A 24,177-nucleotide genomic window follows, 5' to 3' on the forward strand; every position below is an offset into this window, starting at 1 on the left:
CTGCAGTTGAGACTGCAGCTCTGGTGCGCACACAAAAACATACAAAAAAAAGACAATACCGAAGATAGGGAAAGCAAGTCACACAAAAAAGTGTGCTAGAGGAATGGGATGAAAACAAAGAAGGGTGCAAGCATACATATCCAAATGTTTTTTTTCTTTTCTCTTTTTTCCAAAAAGGAATATCAAAACGGAGCAACACTTTACAAAACACTTTGGTTGGTGTACACTTTTGCAGCTACTATTTCTCACATTCATACAGAGACACATAGACACACATACACACGTATATATAATACCTGGATGTGAATCAAACATCAATGCTGCTACTTACCTAGGCCACTTGGCTGTTTCATTTGGGTGAATGCATTCCTTTAAAATGCTGTGCAAAAAATGAGCAAACAGAATGAACAGACGCAAAGAGAGACATTCGAACGTGTGGTAATGCATATATGAATTTGGTTTTATAAGCGTTGCTATTCGACCATCTACAGAGGAAGTTAATGGTGAAACAAAATCTAAACGGTTTTATTTCAGGTGTGTGTGTGTTTGTGTCGGCGAATGTGGACTTGGTTTCGACACCATTGCTGTATTGTCGGTGGTCGCCGGGTCATTGTTGTGTTCGTGTGCATTTCACATCTCAAGAGTAGATAAAAAGCAGGCACGTTGCAAAATTCAGCATACGTGTTGCAGGACCATTATTAAAAGTTGTAATTAGTGTTTTCGTTTTCGAAAGAGTCAGAAAGAGCTACTAAGCACTGACCAGCAGTGAGCACTCTCTGGCAACAGCCACGATGACGACGACGACGACGACAACAACAACTGCAGCAGAGGTGGCGGCGATGGCGGCAGCAATGAGTGAAGCTCCAAAAAACAAAACACAAATTGCGAAAGAAGGAAACAAGTGAACGTGTACGTTGAGCACCAAAGAAGAAGAAATATTGAGAGGAAAAAAAGTGAGCAGGAGAAAAAAAAACAAAACAATTACACACCCGCAAAAAAGGAAATCGTGCAAAAACCAAGCAAAACTCGGCAAAGAAGTGATAAACGAAAAGAAAACGACCGACAAGAGAGAATGAAACTGGTGCGCTTTATGTTTTGTTTATTTTCTTCATTACATACGATGCAATCGCATCAAAACATTCGGTGCAATTTGTTTTTCTTTCTACTTCTTCTTTTCGGGCGGCACGAGCAAAATGAGAAATTTAAGTCAAATCACATTGCAGTTTGAAAAATGTGGAATCAAATAAACACGAATCGGTGCCCCTGTGTGCTGCTTAGCCAATTAACAGCGTTTTATAATTGTAACGCCATTTTGGGGTGTGCAAGTGTATGCGTAGCCAAGCTACGATCTATGCAAAGAAATGTGTAAAGTTCACAATATTCACAATTTTGCTAACGAAAAAACAGCGAGTCTGTCGATGTAGCCATTACATTGTGCAGCTTGTGTGTGTGTGTGTGTATGTGCGACACGACACAGCAAAAGCAGCAACGACAGTGCCAACAACAGCAACAATGTCAAATGGCAAATCGCTCGACGGCACCATCAACGACTTTTGGGTTGATCATTTTACGGGGAGCTACGGTAAAATTAGCAGCTAAAGCACATGCTGAATACTTCGCAAATGCACATTTGCTTGAGTATGTTTGATACGTGCAAGGAAAGCGCAAACAATGCACGATTCAACGGAGAGAAGAACAAGACACAAGATTGTTAACAACAATCTTTTAATAATAAATTTCAGTTGTTCGCTTTTTTGCTGTTTCGGTTGTTTATTTTTTGTATTTATTTCTTCATTTTTTTTATTCATTCGTTCGTTCGCTTATTCGTGCAAGGCAGCTTTTGTTCATACGCTGGCTCGCTGAAAGAGACAAGCAGAGCGAGAGAAAGAAGGAGAAGACAGAGAGACAAAGAGAAAAAGAGTGAAAGGGGAAGAGCAAAAGCATTTCTGCAGAGCAAACACACGTACGTCTCGAGTTGTATGAATATGTCGGTGAGTGAGTGTGAGTATGTTCCGGTAAAGTGTTGAAGGATGTATTGGTGCCATTTAGCAAGGAATTCATATACATATTTCAATTCGCGAATTCATTTCGTTGCATCGTACATTGCGTTGTGTGCTGATATTGCGGCAGCAATGGCTTCTAAAAATGTGCTTTAATTTAAATTTTCCCGAGAAAATTGGGTTTTCGTTTTTCACTTTATTTCCTTCCGCACGCTTTATGTTTACTTTCGGAGAGCTACACTGTGCATAGCATCACCAGTACCACTAGCAGCAACATTATGTGTGCGCTGGTATTTCGCAAAGCAAACAAACAAATGCCAAGACCAAAATGTAGAGGAGTACACGCGCAACTGAACGAACGCGAGAGTGAGCAATGGAATGAACAAGATGTGTGTGTATGTGTGAGATAGAGATAGAGATAGAGAATGAGTGCAAGTAGATCCTTAGATCAACATCTTTGTTGCTGATGCGGTAATATTGTAATTTCAGCACATGTAACAACCAGCTCAAATAGAAACGAAAACATCCATAAAACTACGTCCTGCTTCGTGCTGTTCCCTTGTTTCTCTATTCCGATCGCTTGTGTATGTGTGTCCACCTTCGTTTTTCGTTCAAACGAATTGCATTACCTTTCGAATGCAACGATGTGTACATATTTTGAGTGTTCGTTTAATCATTTAACATAGTTTCGCAGCACGTATCGAACACCATCATTTCATGCGCTCGTTGTGGCACACAAACATCCGACTGCATCAGAGTCTTACATTTAAAAACCGTTTTAATTATTGCTGGTTTTTATGTGTACGCATACACAATTACTTGGTATGATACAAAATAGCAGCATTTTTCTAAGGAAACATTTTTTTTCATTTTTCTTTTTCATTCCGTAAATGTTCACCTGAAATGATTTAAAATGAAGAATTGTATACATTTTTCGTGGAAAAGCGAAAGAGTTAGAGGGAGGTAGAGAGTAGGAGAGAAACTGCTAAATGCATATAAATGAACATTGATTTGGTATACACATTCCCTTAATCAGCTTTTGGGCAAAATCGCAGCACAATGGCATCGGAATGGTTACAGTGATGCAATGGCATTGTTTTGTCATTAAACAAAACCAATGTGTTCTTCGTAGCATAAACATAGTTTATTGATAAGAATTTTGCTGATTTGATTGTCTCAATCATGCCAAATACGTAGACAACGCTTCCGAAATGCGCTTATGTGCATTGTGCATTGTCGATATGTATTCTACTGGCTGCTTTTGTTGCAGGAACGAATGCTGTTTGTTCTTGTGCAAATTATACAATTTATATCTGAAATGTTTTGTATCGTATTGATTATGCATTTGCAAGTTGTTGAATGCTATGTGTGTGTGTGTGATGACGTTTGGAATGAACGGATAGGAGGAGAGGAGAAGAGAAGGAGAGGAGAGGAGAAGAGGAAGACTCATGAATAAACACTTACAACATCCGAATTTTCGGTTGATGCACAAAGGATTTTATCAAGTATTACATACCAACAATCACTTAGACAACGCATTGAATTCAGATGTTTTCGTATTTATGTTGATTGTATGAATTTATTACATTACAATGGATCCCATCGTATGTTTGAGCAGCAATAAAAAGCAGTGTTAGGTATAAACTTGGATGGTTTTGTATTGAACCGTTATTGATGATGATGAGTTCGTGTCATGTGTCAGGGTAACTCAAGACAAAAAGCGCTGATGCCGACGTTTACAAATGGTGCATAAAGAGTGAAAAAGGTCAGTTTGTTATTAATTGCAAAATCAAATTTTCGGAAAAACCATCGATCGACACACAGAAAATGGGGGGCTACGAGAAATAGAGAACAAAGTGTCTGCCATGCATAGACACACAGACAAATAAATACCACACGGACACGAAACATAATACGATTGCAAGTGAAACAAAACAAAACAAAAAGTTGAAGTAACTTTTACACAGCCAACAAGAGCATCAAGAGCGTAAATCTGCACATTAATTTAATTAAAAACTTGCTTTTTCGAGAAATTAATAGTTTGTATGTTATCATTTGATTTATTTATTTCATCAAAAGTTATCCAAGAGTTGAGATGGGAATACAAATGGGTTCAGGTTTGTTCGTTGTATTTTCTACTTTTTCCAATGGTTTCACGTTCCTTTGACTGAGTTAACTATCGAACGAAGACCAAACTTGTTAGTTTGGATTTTACTTCCTCTCATCACTCTACCTCGCTCAGTTCAGTAGATTCAAAGATTTTATTTACTGAACAATGCTTTGATTGGAGAGAGTTTCGACGAAAAAAGATCGATTTCAATGCTGCTTTTTGTCTTCATACGTCGTGCGAGCATGTAGACAGTCGTTTTCAAATAAACTGTTCAGAGACTCTCGATTCCATCTTTCGATATCAAATGATTTAATTTTCTTGAAGCGATTTACAATTCCATACGCTCAAAGCAATATTGTTCAATTTTACTTACCTTCCGGGACACTATCAGTATCTGAAATCAAACTATTTTCGATTGACTACCAATGAAATTAATGCGTCAGCTCAAATTCTTCTATAACTCTATCTGTCGATTTGATAAATGCATAATTTGTGTGTTGTAAAACATGTTTATCAGTTGCTTTGATCGTGATATTTCCATTCGCTCCCACTCTGTCTCGTTTCATTTCGCATTTTATTGGTATCACATGAGAATACGTAAATATTCATATGCGATATGACGACGAAGCACACTAATATATCTCAGAAAAGAAACAATGAAAATGTCCAGAATGGGAGGAGTGTTTTGTTGCCATAACAAACAGAAATGAACAACTGAAGCACTCGCTTCAAAAGAGTTTTGCGATGTTTACTATTAGAATTCATTTGATGATTCAGTTTATATGATGTTGGCTGCCTTTTTGCTTCCTTCTGCATCCTCATCTCTATTTCTCCCTGGCATTGCTTTCGTTTGGTGTATTTTTGCAAGAGCTGACCCAGCAAAAATTCAACCAGCCCCGAATACGAAAAATGTGTCGAGTACGTGCAAAAAAAAACACACACACAAACGCACAACAATCTCTATGATGAAAAATCAAATGACAAAACGGATAAAAATGAAAATGAATGAATGAAATAGATGAACTGGTACGGTTTCAACGTTGTGTGTGTGTGTGTGTGTGTGTGTGTGTATTTGCGCACGTCAAATGTACATTGTCGCTGCATGCACGAGAGCAAGGGAGGGAGGTAGTGAAAGCCAGCGAGTGAAATTAAGAGATATGCGCGAAAGCGCCGGCGAATGGTTAGAAAAGGAACAAGACGACGCAAAACGGAAAAATAAAACAATTTAAATAAAAATCCAATAAAAATGTTCCGAATCATCACATAGTAGAGATAAAAGTGAAGAGATATTATTTTGGATAAATTTCGCAATACAATGGGATTATCGAGTAAAACGACCAAAAAGCACATGAAAAATTACAATTTATATGTATAAATAGATGCTTTTTCATTCGATGGTGTGTTCAACGAGAGAATCATTGCAGGCGCTCAGCGATGAAATGCCGAATTTTTCTCTATTTTTTTTCTGTGTGTCTGTCTCCATCTCTTTTTCGCTGTGCCCGTGCGTTCGTTTGCAAGCTGTGCTTTTCGAACGGCCAGAGGTTCCAATGATGTTGATGTGTCGGGTGTTTTTTTGTTGGTTTGACGTAAATGTGCTATTATTAACCATCAAACTGGATGAGGGCAAGAGCGAAAAAGGGACCATCGTAGCCAACAGTCCGAAGAGATAAGCGGAAAAATTATCCATTATGTTTGTGCGATTCATTTGTGTGTGTATGTGAGCTTGCATGAGGCCTCAACTCTATCATCATTGTGTCCATTGTCTCATGGCAGTTTCAAAACCATGCACTTTTCAAAAAATGCTATACAAAGTGACCACGAATGTCCGCAATACATAGACACACACACATACACGCGTGCACGCACTCACAGCTAGTGAAAGAGAGAGAGAGATAACTTACGGTTTCGTTTGGATTTCGACCTCGACATACGACAACTGAATTGCGTTTGCACGAGTTTTCACTGGGTTCAGTGCCACAATAAGCCATCGCTGCCGGCCTATAAACAAAATCATTGAAAATGAAAGATGACTCATTCGCGCATTCACACAGATACTGTGAACATTGCTGCATTCGGAATGCGTACGACAGAAAGAGAGAGAGAGAGAGAGAGAGAGAGAGAGTGAAATCCGGCCCAAAATAAGATTAACCAAAGGGAAGAAAAACCACATAAATATCAAATAATAGAATAATGCCAGCAAAACATTTTTTTATTTATATTCCTTGGTATCGTACACACACTCTCGTTCCGTCTCTATACATTTATTTATTTTTATTTGTTTGTTATTTCCTTTGTCTCTCCGTAGCGTTTGCTTTTGGCTTTTTGCTATATATTTGGTTGTTGTTGTTGTTGTTGACGGTCTCTGTGTTTTGCTATGTTTGCTCATCTTAGACTTATATTTATAAGTATGTATTATATATAATCTTATGCTCTTCGGTCACTTTCCGTACACACGGTGTAGTATACCATGTTGTTTTTTTTTCCCTCAAAATTTCTCTATAATTCGCTCTCATTAATCTATGGCTTCGTTTTTGCTGTCCATTATTTGTTATGTATTTTTTTATAATTATTACTCAGGTGCATGTGGCTGCACCATCCCATTCTGGATGGTTTTGGGGCAGCCACACGCACCTTTATTATATTATTATTGTATTTTTTTAATTTTTTTTTCTTTAGTATAACATAATAATTTCATCATTTACTTCTTTTTTTCATTTTATTTGTGTGTAAGTTGCTTATGCTTATAGTACGTACATATTAATCTTCGTTTAGTATTATATTAATATTTCCATTCCTGCTGCATTTGTATACGCGTTCACATTATTCTTTATTTTCGCTTCTGAGCAGTTATTAGCTAACAGTTGTTTTATGTGTGTGTTTTCGTTTTTTTTTTTTCGGGGTGTGAGTGTCGTTGTCGTCGCAATTCGCGGCGAAATGCTTCAATTTATGCTTTTTGGATGACAGTTTATATATATATTTATATGTATGTATATATATTTTCTGCGTTTTTTTTTCTGGTTGGTTGGTAATATTCTGGTATGGGCTTTGACCCGCAATCATACTTACTAATGTGCCTAAAAATGCAATGTTGAGTGTTTCCAAATGGCTAATAATATTGTGTGACAGTTTTGATTTTCTCTTTGATTCTATTTCATCTCGTCACCATTTATTCTCCGTGTTCACTTGCTTACTTGCTTTTTTTTTTTTTGTTCTGGTTTAAATGCGCCGTCACTTGTGTAATGGTGCGCTTCACATTTATTTTTTTTCTGGTTTTTGCTTTTATTCTCTTCTTCTGTTCGCTGTTTAAGTCCGTTGCTCATCGCTATTACCCAAATTTATGTACAAAAACGTCACAGAATTGAATCATAACAAAAATAATAACAGCAAATTATCAAGAGAATCACATGATAGACGCGTGGCTGGTATTGGTTGTGGTTATGATGATGGTGACTGCCACCGCCGCCCGTTAATGGTGAATTATCTGGATCGCCAATGGACGCTTTTTCCAAGCCCAATAAATTTGGTGTGACGGTTGTCAGTGATGGATTTATCGTTCCCAATTTAGCTTCAACATTTTTATGATATACATGCAAAATGGACACTTCGCACATAACTTTTATGCTTGGATTAAATTTGGGCGCTGCCTGAAGTATATCTTGTATGATTGGACTCGATGACTGCACTTCGAGCGATGAAAATGTTGGTGAACCTTCGTACGTACGATAAACAACACGCTGATACGGATTCTTATAGACCTGTTTGGATGTGTGATGGCCATGTATGAAAAGAAACGGAAGAAGAAGAAGAAAACGAGAGACAGAAAAAAAGAAAGCGTGAATCAGTCAAAATGGGGCGACACAAATATCAAATGGTAAAAAAATTGACCTGAAAAATTATAACAAAATGTCATACAGTATCTTCGTTTCTCGCCACTGTTGAGGATAATTAACGACCGAGTGCGAATTGTTCGCTCTCGCTCTTTTTGCACATCTCATATACAGGCATAAATTTTCTACATTGCCTCGGCAATAAACAGAGCATGGAACTCTGTTTTCATCATGGAATTTAATTCTTTTGTTTCGATTTGAATGGAAGCTCTTGCATAGAAATACGAAGGATTAGGCAGACAGAGCAGTGAATGTCATTTAAATAAATTCGATATTCTCATAGAAACAATTCGGATTAAACTTCTTGCCTGTTTATAATCACCAGAAGATTTGAAGAAAAGCTTCATATATGTACAAACTGAGTGCATGTCTGAATCACCTACAACAACAGCAAAAGCAGCACCAACCGAAAAAAGGGCGAAAGTGTATAAAGAAGTCGTTTAAGTAGCTTATGTGTGCGATTTAAATCTGTGTTTCGATTGAAATGCATTTGCATAAACATATTGACTCGTCGTATTGAGCCTTTTAGGTATGTACGCAGACAAACGCTCGCTGATTATAAGCCATTTTCAGTGTCATGATTATTATGGGGAAAATTGTGTGCTCGCTTGTGTCGCATGTATATGAAATCTGTATAGTTGCACGCTTCGCATACTCTAGCTTCTGCACACTGGCTTTCGCTTACTTTCGCCAGATAAAACAATAAATTTCAATACAAACCGCAAAAATATGAATATTTGGTAAATTATTGTGTGTTGAATCGAAACAGTTGCACAATGTGTGTGTATGTGTTTGTATGCGTATGTAATTATATTTATGTATTTATGTGGGACAATAACAGAAATCGCACGGTACGTGCGTTTTGTTCAAATGAAAATGTCGTTGTGTAACATTTGAACAGACATCGTGAACCGTCCAAATCAATATTGAATTTCGTGAATCAATCGTTACGGTTTTATGTCGATTCACAAGAACAAAACATTTGCCGAATCGGTATCGCCAAAAACCTCAAACACACAATTCGATCGATTGGTTAATGGCTCAATTATGGCTTTTGAGCCATCGATTTGAGAAGCGTTTGTTTTCTGTAAATATTTACAAATTGATTGGCGCAAATGAAGCTACTCATTCGCACATCATCAAAATTACAGATTGAGAGAGAGAGAGAGCACGCCCGTCCATGAATTTGATTGTAGAACCATAGTGAAATTGTAAATTATGCACCTCTATCCGGTTGTTTATGATCTTGTTTTTTTGGATAACACACAGACCCACCGACCCTAATATTTAACACGCGCGTGTTTTTTTCTTTGCAACTTTGCCAACACACAGTAATACACACTCGCGCACACACACACACACACACACACACACACACACACACACACACACACTCACACTCACAGACCCACCGACAACACATCCGTGTCATGCAGTTGTTTTTCCCACAGCTATTGTTGTTGCTAAACAAATGTAAATTATTATCATTTGTCGACATCTGTCAATTTCGAAGTTTGCTGATGTATTAGTCCTTTTGTGTGTGAATAAAATTTTTGCCCTGCATATGGTGAATATTTCATGGAATTTGTGTGCTGTTTTCGGTGTGTGAGAACGAGAGCGAGATCGAGAGAGAGAGAAGAATCCGGAATGGCAATGAATCATAAAAATGTGAACAATGAACATCGGGATAGCTGCTTTTCGAAGTAAATGGCTTTTTGCATTTTTCCTCGTTGTTCTCGGCAACAACTTTTGCTCCGGGTTCGGGAAACTGGAAACATTCATTCAGCTTTTGGTGTTTGTATGCTTGTGAGTCGATATTCTCAGTAGGAAGAAGAAGAGAGAGAGAACGAGAAAAAAAGCAGCAGCTAAGCTGAATTCATGCAGAAATTACGAATGCAGAGCTGCTCTGCTCCCGACGAACATTATTTGTTTCAATAATTTCTTCGCTTCAGTAGCATTGCGTTGTGAGTTGGTTTTGACATAATTCCTTGCATTAACCTCAATTAGTTTGTTATGTTGAAATTAATACATGCATCTCATTGCGATGTTCATCTGTGGAATGCACTCACGACGAGTTAAAAATTCCTGTTTGAATTCCAGGAGACAAATATGGAATTGGTAGCGTTCATCTTATCATGCTCAACACTCATTACATCCATCCGAATTATTAATTTGGATGTCAAAATATTTGATCATTTATTTAAATGAATGCAAGTATGTTATCATAGCGGACGAAAACCCCCTTAATCTATGTGGTGGTGGTGATTTTTTTTTCCTTACCGGAGCAGCATTCACTTAAGTGAGTAAAAATCGGATGTTATGCGTGGTAATCAATACTATTTCGTATGGAAATGAATGCGAAGCATAAACACGTTGACAAATGCGTCAAACGCGAAAAATTCATCGCTTACAAAATATTTATGCACATTTATTTGCCATTTCGCACAGACGATCGGAAAATATTCATTATTTGGTGGTAGGCAATCGAATCGCATTTGCACTGGCTGATGTGTCTCTTTCCTATCTCTCTCTCTCTCTCTCTCTCTCTCTCTCTCTCATCGACATGTCACACACACACACACACACGGACACCATGGGAAAAATTCATTGGAATTTTCAAATTCATGACCCGAAGCAATCGCCATTCATACATTCCAATTAAACTGATTTCGCCACTGTACACACTTTATGATCAAACAGATATTTTTATTAAATTTTATTGATAGTATTCCCCAAAGTCACAAACTCTGTCAACAATGTTCATGTGGATGTTTGTGTGTGCAGGGCAAGGGTGCACAGATGGAAATAAACAGATGAGCAGAGAGAACGAAAAAAATGGTGTGTGCTGCGTGCAGCCATGGGTTAAATATGCATGGGAATCGTCAACGTGTTATTTCGCGTTACAATGTTATAATATTTTATTATGATTTAGGTGGTTTTTGCTCGTTTGACTCAGCTAAAAAATGATTTAGATGTAACCCGTTCGTTGGTGATTCGCGACCAAACTAATTTCATCAGTTTACATCGGGGTCAAAATGTTCAAGAGAGATAGAGAGGGAGAGAGAGAGAAAGAAACAAAAACATGTAAATATTGCAAACACATTTTGCTGAGTAAACAAACAGAGATAATATTGCATATATTTTGATGGTGCACTGATTAAAATGATTAATTGAAAAATGTCGAGTCCATGCAAGTGAGAGTTGATTATTCTGTAATCATCACCAAAATTGTATATTTAAAATATTTTCATCAATTTTTATAATATTTTTATACACTACACAGTACACAATGCAGTCAGATTATTGCAGTGCATGCGCATGCATTTTATTCATTATTTCAGCTGGCCAGTTCCCGAAAAATACTCTACAAAAATCATCGAGAATCAAAACAATTTTTAGCGTATAACATTTGTTGCAGCGTGTTTTTTCCTCTCTCACTCTTTTTTCAAGGAGAATTATCATGATTTTACCAGGTACAATGTTCGCAACAGCAAAAAAATACCTCTTTATTTATAGATAACAAGTGCATTTTCCCCGAGGGGCAAATCACTCTTAGGTATTACTTTTACATAAATGGTATTACTTGGTATTACTTTCCGTACAAATCAAAAGTAATACCATGTGTATTACTTCTATTGATCAGTATTACTTGGTATTACTTGGATATTATTTTTTTTCGGTATTACTTTTTTCATAGAAATATCAAAAGTAATACCAGAGGTATTACTAGAAATAACTGAGGTATTACTTTTCTATTTGGTATTACTTTTGAGTGATTTCCCCCTTGATTTTCCCTCTCTCTTTTTTTGTCTCTATAGAACGGTCAGAACTCACCACCCAAGAATTGTCCTTGTTTTTTTTTACCGTTTTAATTACTCTTTTTTCTAATTTTCAACGGCAAAAACTTGTAATGGAATGGACTCTCTCATTTTTTTTATGTTTTGATTTTAATTTTAATTTTCATGTTGGTTGAGGAAAAAAAAACAAACTTTTAGTTTGAATGAAAACAACAACAAAGTCGCCCATTTTCCGTATGTAAATGCAGCTCTTTATTTATGGGAATGAAGTGAATTTCGGTTGTTTGTGCTGGTTGCACCAATAGAGTGAGAGCCGAAAGAGCGAAGAAAAAAAAGCGAGAGAAAGATGCCACTACTGTTATTAAACACCAAATACGAATTCATCTCTTGTTATTAACGCATATTTAAAATTCAATTTGCTTTAATTTGCATATGAGTGTGTGTAATTAGACAATGTGATGACGGCCAAAAAACGTTGAAACCCCTCATGCATGTGCTGTTGGGTTATGGGTGTAATAATAACACAGCATGCTCGCACATACTATTTATACAGATATATTCTGAGATTATATGGTCATGTGTAGACACATTGACGCCGATGCTCTCTTCCAATGTAAACTTGTAGTTAAATATATACGCGCATTCCTCTCGTTACACTTGCTGTTGTTGTTTTTGTCATTTTTCTTGTGTTGTGCTGCGTTAAAGCGACAAATGTGCGCGGCGTGAAAAAGGATTTATGAAAAAAAACGAGTATGCATTTTATGGTTGGCTGGAAGCGCAGAAAAAAGACACACTCGCGGGAGAGATGAAAGAGAAATGGTACGAGTAGCGATTACACAAGTAAATTCTAAGTGGAAACGAAAGGAAACGGCAGCGCCAATAGAGATAAAGCAAAAAGAGGAGAGAAAAAAAACAACCCGATTGAGAGATAGAGAGAGAGTGAAGCAAAGCAAAGAGAGAAAGAAAAACCCGGAGCAAAAACTGAAGAAAATCGGATTCTATGAGCCATGCAATATGTATGGCTTACATTCGAATTTCATGTTCATATGACAGATACGCGTACTTTAAACGAAATATAAATGTATTACATAGAAGATAGAAAGCGAATAAAAACGCTTCATAAATGTCTTCGCATGAGCGCAGAAACATAAACTACGATTCATCATCGAAGTGTAGATAATACTGTGTTAAATCGCTTAAAAAACGACAAATACAAACGTACGATCGATATTCTTTCTTTTTTTTGCTCCATCCCATATCTATGTATGTATGCATGCAGCACATGTCATTCTACTCGCTTGCTGGATTTCATTCTGCTCCATTTTTTACTCTCTTTCTCATTCTTCCTCTTCTTCTTCTTCTTCAGTGTCGCTTCACTTCAAGCGAATGCGAATAAAATTTTACATCTATTTCTATTTCTCAATGTCTCTCTCCCTCTGTATGTATGATGTTCGTTATGTCTTCGTTGATTGAAAAATTAAACATGATTACTATTGCAGAAAAGCAAGCCAATAAAAGAGGACGAGAGAGACAGAGAGTGAGCGAGAACTAGACTCTAGACTCTTATCCCCATCGTCGGTTTATGTCATTTTGTAGTCATAACTTTCAGTTTACTAATTCTTATGACCTTTGTTCTATGATTACAACGCATCTGCTGCAAAATAAATTGGCTTGTTTTTGAATAGGTCAGCCGCCCTGATTCACCATGTACCGAACCATACACTCGGTCTATCTATGTATGCGCTACGCTATGCTGTGCTGCGCTGCGCTGCGCTGTCCATGGATTCAAACCAGACAGAAGAATAGATTTACATTTCATGGAAATTTTACTCACCTTTTTCGTGTTTATGTACCATGTTATGTTTGCAGCTGGATAGCTTTTGCCCACAGTACAAACTGCCTTGAAGCTGTCGTTGATCCCGATGATTTTCTTATCGATTTGTAAGCTTGGCTCTTCCTTTGGTAATTCCACCACTTGCATGTGTGCCTCACGAATTTCGGTATGGAACATCGGTGCATCCTCTGATACTTCGCACTTGAATTTGCCAGACAACTCTCGAGTTATGCTGCGCAGTGTAACGGAAGTTGAGTCAGACGATCCCTTCTGATGGAATTGAATAGTGAAAAAAAGGATGATTGCACACAAGAGGGAGAGAAAAAAAAAATCCAAAAAGATTAGCATTTTGGCGAGTATAAACAAAAAGCTCATACCGAATCAAATATGTTTGATCCAATAAGAGTATATAAAATTCATATTTAACTTTCAGCTATGCTAATTCTATGCTTTATCCTCAGAAAAAAAAAATATTAAAAAGTTGAACATATTTTTTGAGTTTTGAGCAACAACAATAACAAGGATAAACTTCTATTTAAACAACTAATTTCATTTGGTTTGAATTATTAACATGGTTCATGAAGTGTAATTAGCCTACAGAATAACGGTGCATTTGTCTTTCAACAAAAAGTGCAAGAGCACGTGCATTTTTAGGTGTAATTTCTCGTAATTTCCCATGTTCTCAAGCATTTTTTTATTATTTGATTCATTTTATGCGACTCTTAATGCATGCCAATCAGAAGTTTTTCATTTGCAACATTTTTCATGCAATCAATTTAAAATTCGTGTTTGTTCTTCCACACGTGACTGCCAAGCAATTTATATTTACATTCTGTGTTTGACATGCACTCATCTGTCTGTTGTCATAATAATCAGCCAATTTTCCTCCCGCTCACTCTCTAACTTTTTAAATACTTTTCTGTGTGTCAACCATATCCATCGCATCGTTGCTATCCGCATCAGTAAAAAATGGTGGAAAAAATTGTGCCTCAAGTAGATGAGAAAAAAAAACCATATGGCATCCTGTGTGTCACCCACTATCTCCAAGTTATAATAAATGAATTTGAATGAACAGAACGTAAAACTGATTTTTGAAAAGTGATTACAGATGCAACGGTTCAAGTGAGAGTGAACAGCGAATGTTGCAAATTAGAAGCGGAAAAACTGAAAAATCACGGGAAATTGCTTAATGCCCGCCCGCACAAAGTGAGCAAACGTTACTTCATAAATGTTGATGTTCGCGTAACACACACATCACATCCCATCACATCGAGTCAGTCAAGGTAAACAAAGCTACAAAATATGATGTTACATTTATTTTGTGCCATGTTTTTTTTCGCTTGGTGACCGCCTATGAATGTGTTTCTATGCTTTTTTTCTACCTTCTATTTCACGCGTGTATGTACGTCTTTCACACTGTATCGGTCTTCACAGGTTGGTGTTATGAGTGAGCGCGAAATGTACTATAAATAGTTGATTCAAACGGGATGATACAGCACGCGAGCGAGAGAGTCGTCGTGACAAAGTGGCATACAGACATTTTTAAACAAAAAAATCGCATCATTATTTTTTCGGTGCGATGCATATGCGCCTGTAGTGTGTTTAGGTTTGTATTTTGTTGTTGATGTGATCCAACGCGACTCTTTTTCTGCCATATTTACACTTAAAATATACAAGCATAAACTTCGCAATTTTTTCCTTCACTTGTCGCCCGATTTTCTTGAAATTCCTCTCTATATCTTCCGATGTGTATGTATTTACCCTCGTCGCACCATGCAAAATCTGTTTCGTTTGACTTGCAACGCTCTTTTTTGCACTTTTTCATAATATAGATAACATGAAATATGCATTAAATGCTTGCGATGCACACGTTTGGAATTTTTGTTGGCCGAACAGTGAATAACTGATTTCACCTAACGAAGAGAGAGAGAGAGAGAGAGAGAGAGAGAGAGAGAGAATGGGACACAGTGAAGCAAAGGAAATGCACGGAAGAGCTTTTAACGAATTCTCGGAAAACGCGTTTGCATTCCAAAAACTACACAGCAGCAGCAGCAGCAACGCAAGTAATATGTGCTTATTTTTCGAACGATATTAGAGCATAGGTGCCATTTAACGTTCACGCATTTATATTTTACCATTTGACTATGGCAAACAAAAGGTAAGCGAAACAACAGCAACGAATGCACCAAATCAATAGAAGGAGCGAGAGACAAAAAAAACGGGCAAAAAACAAGAGCGAAAGAATTCATCAGCTCCAAACTGAAAAACTTTGATCGAAAAGCGTTACATGAGCTGCCATCAGAGGAGAGCAGATGTGAGCAGCAAAAATGCAACGAAACAAAAATCAAAAGCTTGAAATCAAGCGTAAATGAAGGAAAGAGAAAAAAAGCAGCGGAAAAAGGGCGAGATAAAAGCTAGACGCATAAACAAAATTGTTCGACTGTTGGTTGTCGTTTCGCTTGGGTGAAAAGGATACTTGGCACATCAGCTACTTCACCGTATTCAGCCTTCATGAATATCTATGGCAAGCCCTCTTTTCTATATTATTACTTGGTGTTGCTGATTCATAGCATTTCGAGTCGAGTGTGTGCTATTCGCTAGCTTAAAATTGTGTTGAAGTTCTTCATTTTGGTATTATTTTTTGTTCATGTTCTTTTTTCTATCCGGATTGAGCTCATTCGATGTCTTTATTCTTTTTTTTTTCTTCTTCTTCTTCGTTGTGCACTTACTTACTCAAAGTTTGATATGTTGGAATCAAAAGGCTTCCAGGAAATACTATTTTTTGTGTACACGCGTGTGTGTCTACATACATGTGTTTGTGTGTGTAACTTAAGCCTATGCAACTTAAGTGTATGCACATTTTTCGTTCATTCCTTTGCATCCGTTGGCTGTCTTCGTCACAGCAATATCTCTCTTCCGACGGTTCTCTTTTGAACACACTGTGTTCACCGAAATACAATTTCTGTCAAATATGTCTACAAATCGGTTTAACATATAACACAAGCCCGCACCCACACACACACACACAGACGCCATAGCATACTGACGAAATTAATTTTTTGCTTTGCTTAATATGTAGCTTAAAGGAAAATATGGTGCAGATGCTTTCAAAATTGCGTATCAAACAAGCGATATGTATACTATACACCATAATAAAAGTACCGAAAAAAAACGCAATTTCCCTCGGAAAAACTAGTGAATGTGCTGTACAAGAAGCAAACAAGCAATTATATGAATGAAAAAATGGAGTTAACAACGGGCGGAAAAAGTTGCATCACGTGTTTAAACAACTCAATGTCAATTGCAAACTTTATGGAAAAAACGCCGAGCGAATGCAAAGTTAAATTAAACGAAAACATCTTGTGTATGTGTAATGCATACGTGTTTGCATATCCGACCAAATTGCATAGCATCTTGTGTGACGTGGTACCGAGAAACCGTCGACGGAATTGAATGAAAACCCATAATTTTGGAAATAACAAAGAGCATTCAAAGCATGAGTTAGTTAAAAGTATGTGAAACACAAAAAATGAAGACGAAAAAACAAACAGAAAAGAAATGTGAAACGACAAGCAAAAATTGAGCATTCATGTGCCGTGTCAAATTCAGTAATAAGAACTCTTTTGCTTTTCATTTCTTCTATTTACGGAGAACAGGCGATGGAATTGGTGTTGTTGTTGTTGTTATTTTTTTTTTATTCGTAACATTTACATCAATTTCCATTTGCATTAGGGGAAGATACGCACAAAAATCTACACGAAATTGCATGCTTCAATGGCACAATTGAGTAGAAGAAATAAAAGAAAAATCACAAGTAAAAAAGAGAGATACTCACATCGACCGTGATTCCGGATACGGGAAACACTATTGATGGCGGCGATTCTTTAGGAACGTAGCGATAGAATTCCTCACTCTCAAAATACCATCGAACCGAGTACAGTGGTGCCTGGGGGATACAAAATATACATACATACACCAGTCAGGCAGTCAGTCACAAAGCAAATAAAAGAGATATATCTTTTATAGTTATTATTATATTCACACAATTGTTAGATCATTATTATTTATTTGTATGGCGTCAACTCATTTGAGCGCATCTTCCTTTTTTTGCCCTCTTCATTCTATTGCCATCGTTTTATCGTGGGTTTTATACGTATTTTTCACACACAGGTTTTTGCTTTTATATAATTTTATTTTTTTATTTTTTTATTATTCGAGATTTGTAGTAGAAAAGAATGAAAATAAAAGCACGAGAGAGTGTTTCAAGTGCATTTGAGTCTAAATAGCAATGGAATAAAATATCGAAAATAAAACAATAGCTAAATTACAAAGGATGAAGATCATCATCGTATGGTGATGCACGACAATCATCGACCATGGTAAAGTTTTCATACACGAGCATGTATCAGTTCACTTACTTGTTCCAATTCGTATTGGCATGATAGCGTTGCTGCATTTCCCGTTATAACCGCCTCCGGTACGAAAATCTTCAGATCTTTCAGACAAAAGGCTGCAAACACACAGAAAGGGAGGAAAAAAACAGAGAGAGAGAGAGATTGAATAAAAATCATACATTGACTCAAAGAACAAGTAAACACTGAGCATATAGGAATCTACAGCAAGAGAATGTTTCAAACTGGAACGGAAAAAAAAGATTCGTTGCTATTTGCTCTTTGCCACTGAGGTTGTTTATTCAAATTTCATCACATTAAAAGTCAAGAGTCGGTGCATTGCAAAATGGTAGCGAATACAAATAGAAGAAGAAGAAGAAGAAAAAACGCTTGAAACCCGCGACGAATGTACAAACGAAAATAACGGACTGAATTCACATATATTCAGCACAAATAAAACAATTGATGGTTTGTCGTTAAGAACGAACACTTGCTCTGGATTTATTTTGATTCAATGAAATTTAAATTACAAATTTAACAGAAGTAACAGAAAAGGGAGAGGCATTTTTTTGCTCTAAAAAATAAAGTCAAGATTTAATTATCTCGTTCATCATGTCATTGTGTGTGTATGCTTCGATTCGATGAAACCGAGTGTGATCATGGCAAATAGGCACGGTCACAGCTTAGGCGGCGTTGATTTCACTTTCGGTCTTGTGGTAGATGGTGACATCGTAGTAGTACATGTTTGGTGTGTACCAGTAGTATTCATCGATGTAACGATCCAATGGGTAGTAGAATGGCAAGGTGTCGATGTAACGGGAGCCAGATCCGATGCCAGTGCTGATGATTGGATCAAAGGTGCTGTATTGTGGCACTTGTGGTGGATAGTATGGTGAGACGTAAACGAACAATTGGTAGACTTGCCCGCCCTTCTTACCCTTTGGCAACAACAAGCGGTTGGGGAATCCGTTGTGTGCTTGAGTATTGTCCAAACGGTACTCATGACCACCGACAGCCAACATAAGATATTTGTAGAGTTCATAGTATGTGGTACGGTCATGAACCTGATTGAAGAAGTTGCGTGATTCGCGGGTGATCACATTGTTTCCGGCAGTCAAGTCGTATTTAAACATATCCAAAAGGAAGAAGTTGTAACGGTTTTCGTTGACACTCAACTTGTGGCCGGATTCATCGTATTTTGGACCCAAGTAGATGCGAACAACCGATGGAGCGGCAACATTTGAAGCAACATTAATGCTCACTTTGAATGGAACATGGTTCAAACGCCATTGACGTGCCTTGATGACATAGTCTTCGCCGCGGTAGTGTGAAGCTCGACCAAATTGTCTGAGCTCGGAGGCATGTTCAGTGTAATCTTGCGGGTATTCAATGTCAACAGCATTCGAGATATCAGCATCGAAGTAGTCAAAGTATGTGATCAATTTGTCAACCTCAACTGAATCAACGCGAACACCGTCGAAAGTGAGTTCCTTAAAAGTGTATGGACGCATATGGTGCATGTATTTGGAGTAGAACATGAAGACGCGTTTCATGAACATCCAGTAGGCTGGGTCTCTCAATCTAGTTTCCGGATGAGCCAATGCGGATGGATAGATCGTTCCTTGGAAGTGATGACTTTTGCCAAAGTACTTGCCGAATGTCTTGTAAACGTAGTACATGTAGTTGTAGTATTTATAGTTCAAGCTGTCTGGATTACCTTGGAGAGCGTTGCCCAAGTATTCAACACCGCCTGGATATGAGAAGTTGTAGTATGAACCGTTGCTCATCAAGAAGAGACCCGAATCGATGGCTTGGAGCAAACGTTGTTCGTAGGCATTGATAAAATCGACGGTGAAACGGTTGCCTTCTTGGTAAATAACATGACCATGTTCACGAGACAAGAATGGATAGCCATAGTACGAGCGAATGTTGGGGTAGTAGGCTGCGATTGGTGACCACCATGTGAATTCCTTGACTGGTCCCATATCGTATGACAAACGTTCCAAATAGTAACGGGCCAACAATTGTTGCTGGAAGAACAAGTAGTATTCACCACGACGATCCTTGTACAGATTGTATTCTTTGCCTCCCATCCAGTACGGGTAATCAATTTGGAAATAATAGTAGTATGCGTTCAAGCCAATATCTTCGGTGAAGTAGGAAATACGTTGGTCTGGATACGAGTATGTATCATGGCCGCTGTAGTTGGCTTGGATAACCAGGTTGTAGGTTCCATCGACTTTCTTGACTCCACGGAATCCTTGTTGTTTCATCATTTGAGCGCGTTGGAGGACATCAAAGCTGAAGAAGTAGTGTGGGAATATCTCATAGATGGCCGGAACTTGCAATCCGGCAAAGTCTTGACGGTGGATAATGGCAACGTGCAATGAGTAAACGAAGAGTCCTGGGTTTACATTGTATCGGGCCCAGAGTACAGTCTTGTAGAAGGTGTCCCAGTCTTGATACGAAGAAAAGAAAATATTTGGTTTATTAGCAAATGAGGAAGGAATTTTGGCTATGGCCAAATTGTTGAAACTCTTTCCTTTAAAGTCCCAATTCCAAGGAATCGATCGCATTCGGTGACGATTTGAATGGAGTCAACACATCAATCGTCTCCAAATTCAAATTGAAAAAAATCATTCGATTCGATTCAGAATCAAGAGCTCACGGAAAAGTGGAAACAAAATCAAATGAAAATATAAAAGTAATACCTTTAGCATAGTAGAACACATGGAACAGAGCGATGGCCTGACGACTATGTTTCTCGTTGTAAATTGAGAACAATTCGTTGTATGGAATCAATCCTTTCTTGTAGAAGTAGTAGAATTCCTTGACGGCATCCACATTATTGAAATGTTCGTAGTAGTGTTCAAAGTCGAATGATTGTACGATGTTCAAATATTCTGGTTTATAGATTGAGACTCCGGGTTGGTATGGGTGTTGCAATAATTCGTAGATAACTTTTTGCTTCTGAAGAATCTCCGCTGTGCCGGGTTTGAAGTCGGTTCGACCGCCGGTGAAGGCGTATGATCCCGCTAGGACGCTAACAAACAGAACACTTATGATTGTCTTCATGTTGTTGACTGACTTTCCATCTCAAATCCCCTCATATTTATACTCAAATCGACTGGCCAATATATCGCATCGTCACACTTTTTTTTCATCTTTCTTCTGTTTTTTTTGTGCACATGTTGTGATTCTTCAATCACTTAAATTATCACTCAAACTGAAGAAAATAAAAAATATTGTCCAATTTACATTATTGTTTATTATTTATGTTTTCGCATTTCGTTTCGAAGCGATGCGATTATTTACTTTGATTTTCTCCGTTGAGCAGAGAGTGTTGCTATGGCCGTTGCACATTCACCGCTTGATAAACGACCTGCTGGTTATTTATTTTCTCATTTATTTTCGTTGAGCATACAAACGGTGTTATCGTCTGCGACAAAACCGTACTGTGAATCTCTTCTATCGTTCTTCATATTTTGTTGTTGCTGATGTTGCTGTTGTTGTTGTTATCGTTGGTGGTGGTGGCGTGTTTGTCTCGTTTTTTGGGGTCTTGTTGTTCGCGCTATATTTACTTTCTTGTTCTTTTCGGCCGCTAATTTTATTTCGAATCGGATTGAATGCGTTGTTTAAAGTACATTTACCGCATGCACAACGCAATGGCATTTTCCATCGCAACAACAATTCGCTCTCGTAATTCTTGGTGCGCAGATAAAATGCTATAGTTTATATTTCATCATATAAATTATATCCGAATCGCAGTCAAAAATGAGCATATTTTGCATTGCCAAATGGTAGGGACTGTGTGCGTAAAGGATTGCCAAGCTGTGATTGTTTCTCTATTCTGTGTGTCTGTATGCGTGTTGTTTGTGTTGAGAGATGTTTTACTCGTGGCATATAAACTTCACATAACAATGTGCCCCGCACTCATACACGCGCGCACGCCCATCAATATCAACCATAATGGTATTTCGTTGGATTCCCCAACAATTCAGTGGTTGTAATTGCTCATCATAATTTATAAATGAGATGGAGAAATTTGCGACAATGTCCAACCATACATATTTTATTTCAATAATTTATAGCCAATGTCATTTTTCCGCTTCCACCACTCACTCTAAATACACTGTGTACGTTGAATATCGGTCTCGCTCGGCATTGAATTCAATTCCAAAGTTGGCGCAAAATCCCAAACCAACCGTTCGATAAAGACAAATCACAATTTTGACTAAATTACATTCAATGTTTCATGTACTTTAAATCTGTTTTATTCATCTCTCTCGCGCTGCTTTTGCAGCAGTTTATTATCGCTCTGTCAATTGCTGGCAAAATCCAGCATATCAACACCAAATTCATTTGTCATTTTTATCCACGCATATTTTCTGTTCAAATGTTTTCCTTCGGTATGAAATCTAAGTCACAGTAACATTTAAACAATTGCCGCAATTTTTGTTTCATAGTAGAGTAGATTAAAATTCGGCTGCATTTAACATTGATTCCAGCATAATGATGATGAAGCTGATTTTATTCAGTTTTTTTTATAACACGACACTAAATTTAGAGTGTTCTTAATAATAATATTGTTAAAGTACGCTTCTCGTACATGAAAAAAACATTTCGTCAGTCCGTCAATGGGGTACATTCTTTACTTTGCAACTCGAGAAGTTGGCACTGTTTCAAAAATGCTATAATTTACCATTTGATAGGCCGTAAATGAAAGTTCAACATGGAAACAAGCCGCATATACGGCAATGACACCAGGGATTTGAAGGCTCAATCAACCAATTACGAATCGATAATGCTGCACATTGATACGCGTTATATTTTACGAAAGAAAAAACTGCTCTCACCAGATCTATTTTTGTTTCGAGTACCAAGTATCAAATCGCAAGTGTATTTTTGTTTGGCAAAAAATATTGTTGTTTGGACAGGCAAATGTCAAATACCAAGCTTATCGTACGCGGATTTTGAATAACATGCAATGAGTTGAGATTATCGAATATTTTATACCTGAAACAATGTCATTCACAACAATTCATTGGATTGAAAACAATGACAAAAAAAAGTTAAATTGATTTGAATTGAATTCGAAAAATTCAAAAGAGAGAAAAAAAAGAATTTTTTGTTGTTGATGCCTTTGACCACATATTGTAGCATGTACACTTTGGTACCATTGGTTTGCCCTTCAATGATGATGATTAGTAACCATTGATTATATACTATATATACTATTTACTACATATATGTGAAAACATCACCTCATTTCATCGAGCTATGGTACGTGCCAATAAACGCTTTTTTTTAATTCTATTTTTTTTGGAAAATTTTGATAGCCGCAATATCAATAGCATATTCAAATCGTTTAACGATTGAACTCGCCATTTCTTTTTCCATTTTTTTTTCTATTCATCGTTTGTTTTCTAAACAACAAATTTATCAACACACTCTTCGAATGTACCACGATGCTCAAATTGCAGGCAATCATTTTGAAATTATTCCATGATTTATTTTGTTGGACTGATAAACATGGTGTGGCCAAAAAACTTTTTATTGCCGCTCTGCACAGCACATTATCGTCAAAGAACCGACAACAAATGAAAGCAAATAAATTGAGATTTGCGAACTCGAGTATTTGTGGATAATGCTAAAATATTGCTGTAATTCATTGCAATCGGATCGCAAGCGAAAGAAAAAAGAGGGGAAAAAATCAACATGATACGTGATAATTGTTTGAATATGATATGACTGTTTTTTTTTCTCTCGCTCTCCGCAAATAAAGTGCTCTATCCAATATTGTCACATTAAATAGGTTGGATCAAACAGTAAATCGTTGGAGACGAAAAGCCTTTCATGTGATTTGCTGGAGTATATACAATTTCGGGTGTTCATATCACAATGGAAAATCAATTGACCCTATCTTTAAATGAATCGATTAGGTTAAATGGCCCACATTTAGAGCCAACCGTTTCGCATTCAAAAGGATTTTACCATTATGGAGAGAGGGAGGAAAAAAAGAGTGAAATTTCAATTAACATAATTATTAATCGTAAGCTAAGTGAGGTGAACATTCTGGCCAGACACTCCATCAAGGGCAAATAACTCAAAAGTAATCCGCTATGAATAAAAAAAATCCGCTATGTATATTGATTGCA

At 37.3% G+C, this 24,177-nt stretch overlaps 2 protein-coding genes across 3 annotated transcripts in view; both read right to left on the reverse strand.

The window, feature by feature from the left end:
* Nucleotides 1–6,285: 6,285 nt before the first annotated feature.
* LOC129578493 (uncharacterized) overlaps nucleotides 6,286–24,177 on the reverse strand; it is a 132,651-nt gene continuing 114,759 nt past the window's right edge. Inside the window, exons 4-7 of one of the 2 annotated variants that reach the window (XM_055467186.1) lie at nucleotides 18,047–18,138; nucleotides 17,464–17,574; nucleotides 13,629–13,895; nucleotides 6,286–7,865 (exon numbers count right to left, since the gene is read on the reverse strand). In XM_055467186.1, the coding sequence (XP_055323161.1) occupies nucleotides 7,461–7,865; nucleotides 13,629–13,895; nucleotides 17,464–17,574; nucleotides 18,047–18,138 (875 nt within the window). In that variant the 3' untranslated portion in view covers nucleotides 6,286–7,460. Of the gene's footprint in view, nucleotides 7,866–13,628; nucleotides 13,899–17,463; nucleotides 17,575–18,046; nucleotides 18,139–24,177 lie in introns of both variants that reach the window. The other variant, XM_055467185.1, reaches the window with a different exon arrangement.
* On the reverse strand, nucleotides 18,489–22,698 carry LOC129578492 (larval serum protein 2-like). The gene is made up of 2 exons (XM_055467184.1): nucleotides 20,731–22,698; nucleotides 18,489–20,477 (listed from the first exon to the last, which is right to left on the reverse strand). The coding sequence occupies exons 1-2, from the start codon at nucleotides 21,092–21,094 to the stop codon at nucleotides 18,703–18,705; spliced, it is 2,139 nt and encodes a 712-aa protein (XP_055323159.1). The 5' UTR covers nucleotides 21,095–22,698; the 3' UTR covers nucleotides 18,489–18,702.

This window comes from Sitodiplosis mosellana, unplaced genomic scaffold, assembly GCF_009176505.1.
Source record: "Sitodiplosis mosellana isolate CC-2019 unplaced genomic scaffold, AAFC_SMos_1.0 Smas_scaffold_6226, whole genome shotgun sequence".
NCBI lineage: Eukaryota > Metazoa > Arthropoda > Insecta > Diptera > Cecidomyiidae > Sitodiplosis > Sitodiplosis mosellana.

Excerpts from the sequence above, each read along its gene's own strand:
- LOC129578492 (XM_055467184.1), bottom strand. The coding sequence starts at position 21,094 with ATGAAGACAATCATAAGTGTTCTGTTTGTTAGCGTCCTAGCGGGATCA. Across the intron at positions 20,478-20,730 it reads TGTGTTCTACTATGCTAAAG|ACTGGGACACCTTCTACAAG; the intron begins GTATTACTTTTA and ends CTTCGTATCAAG.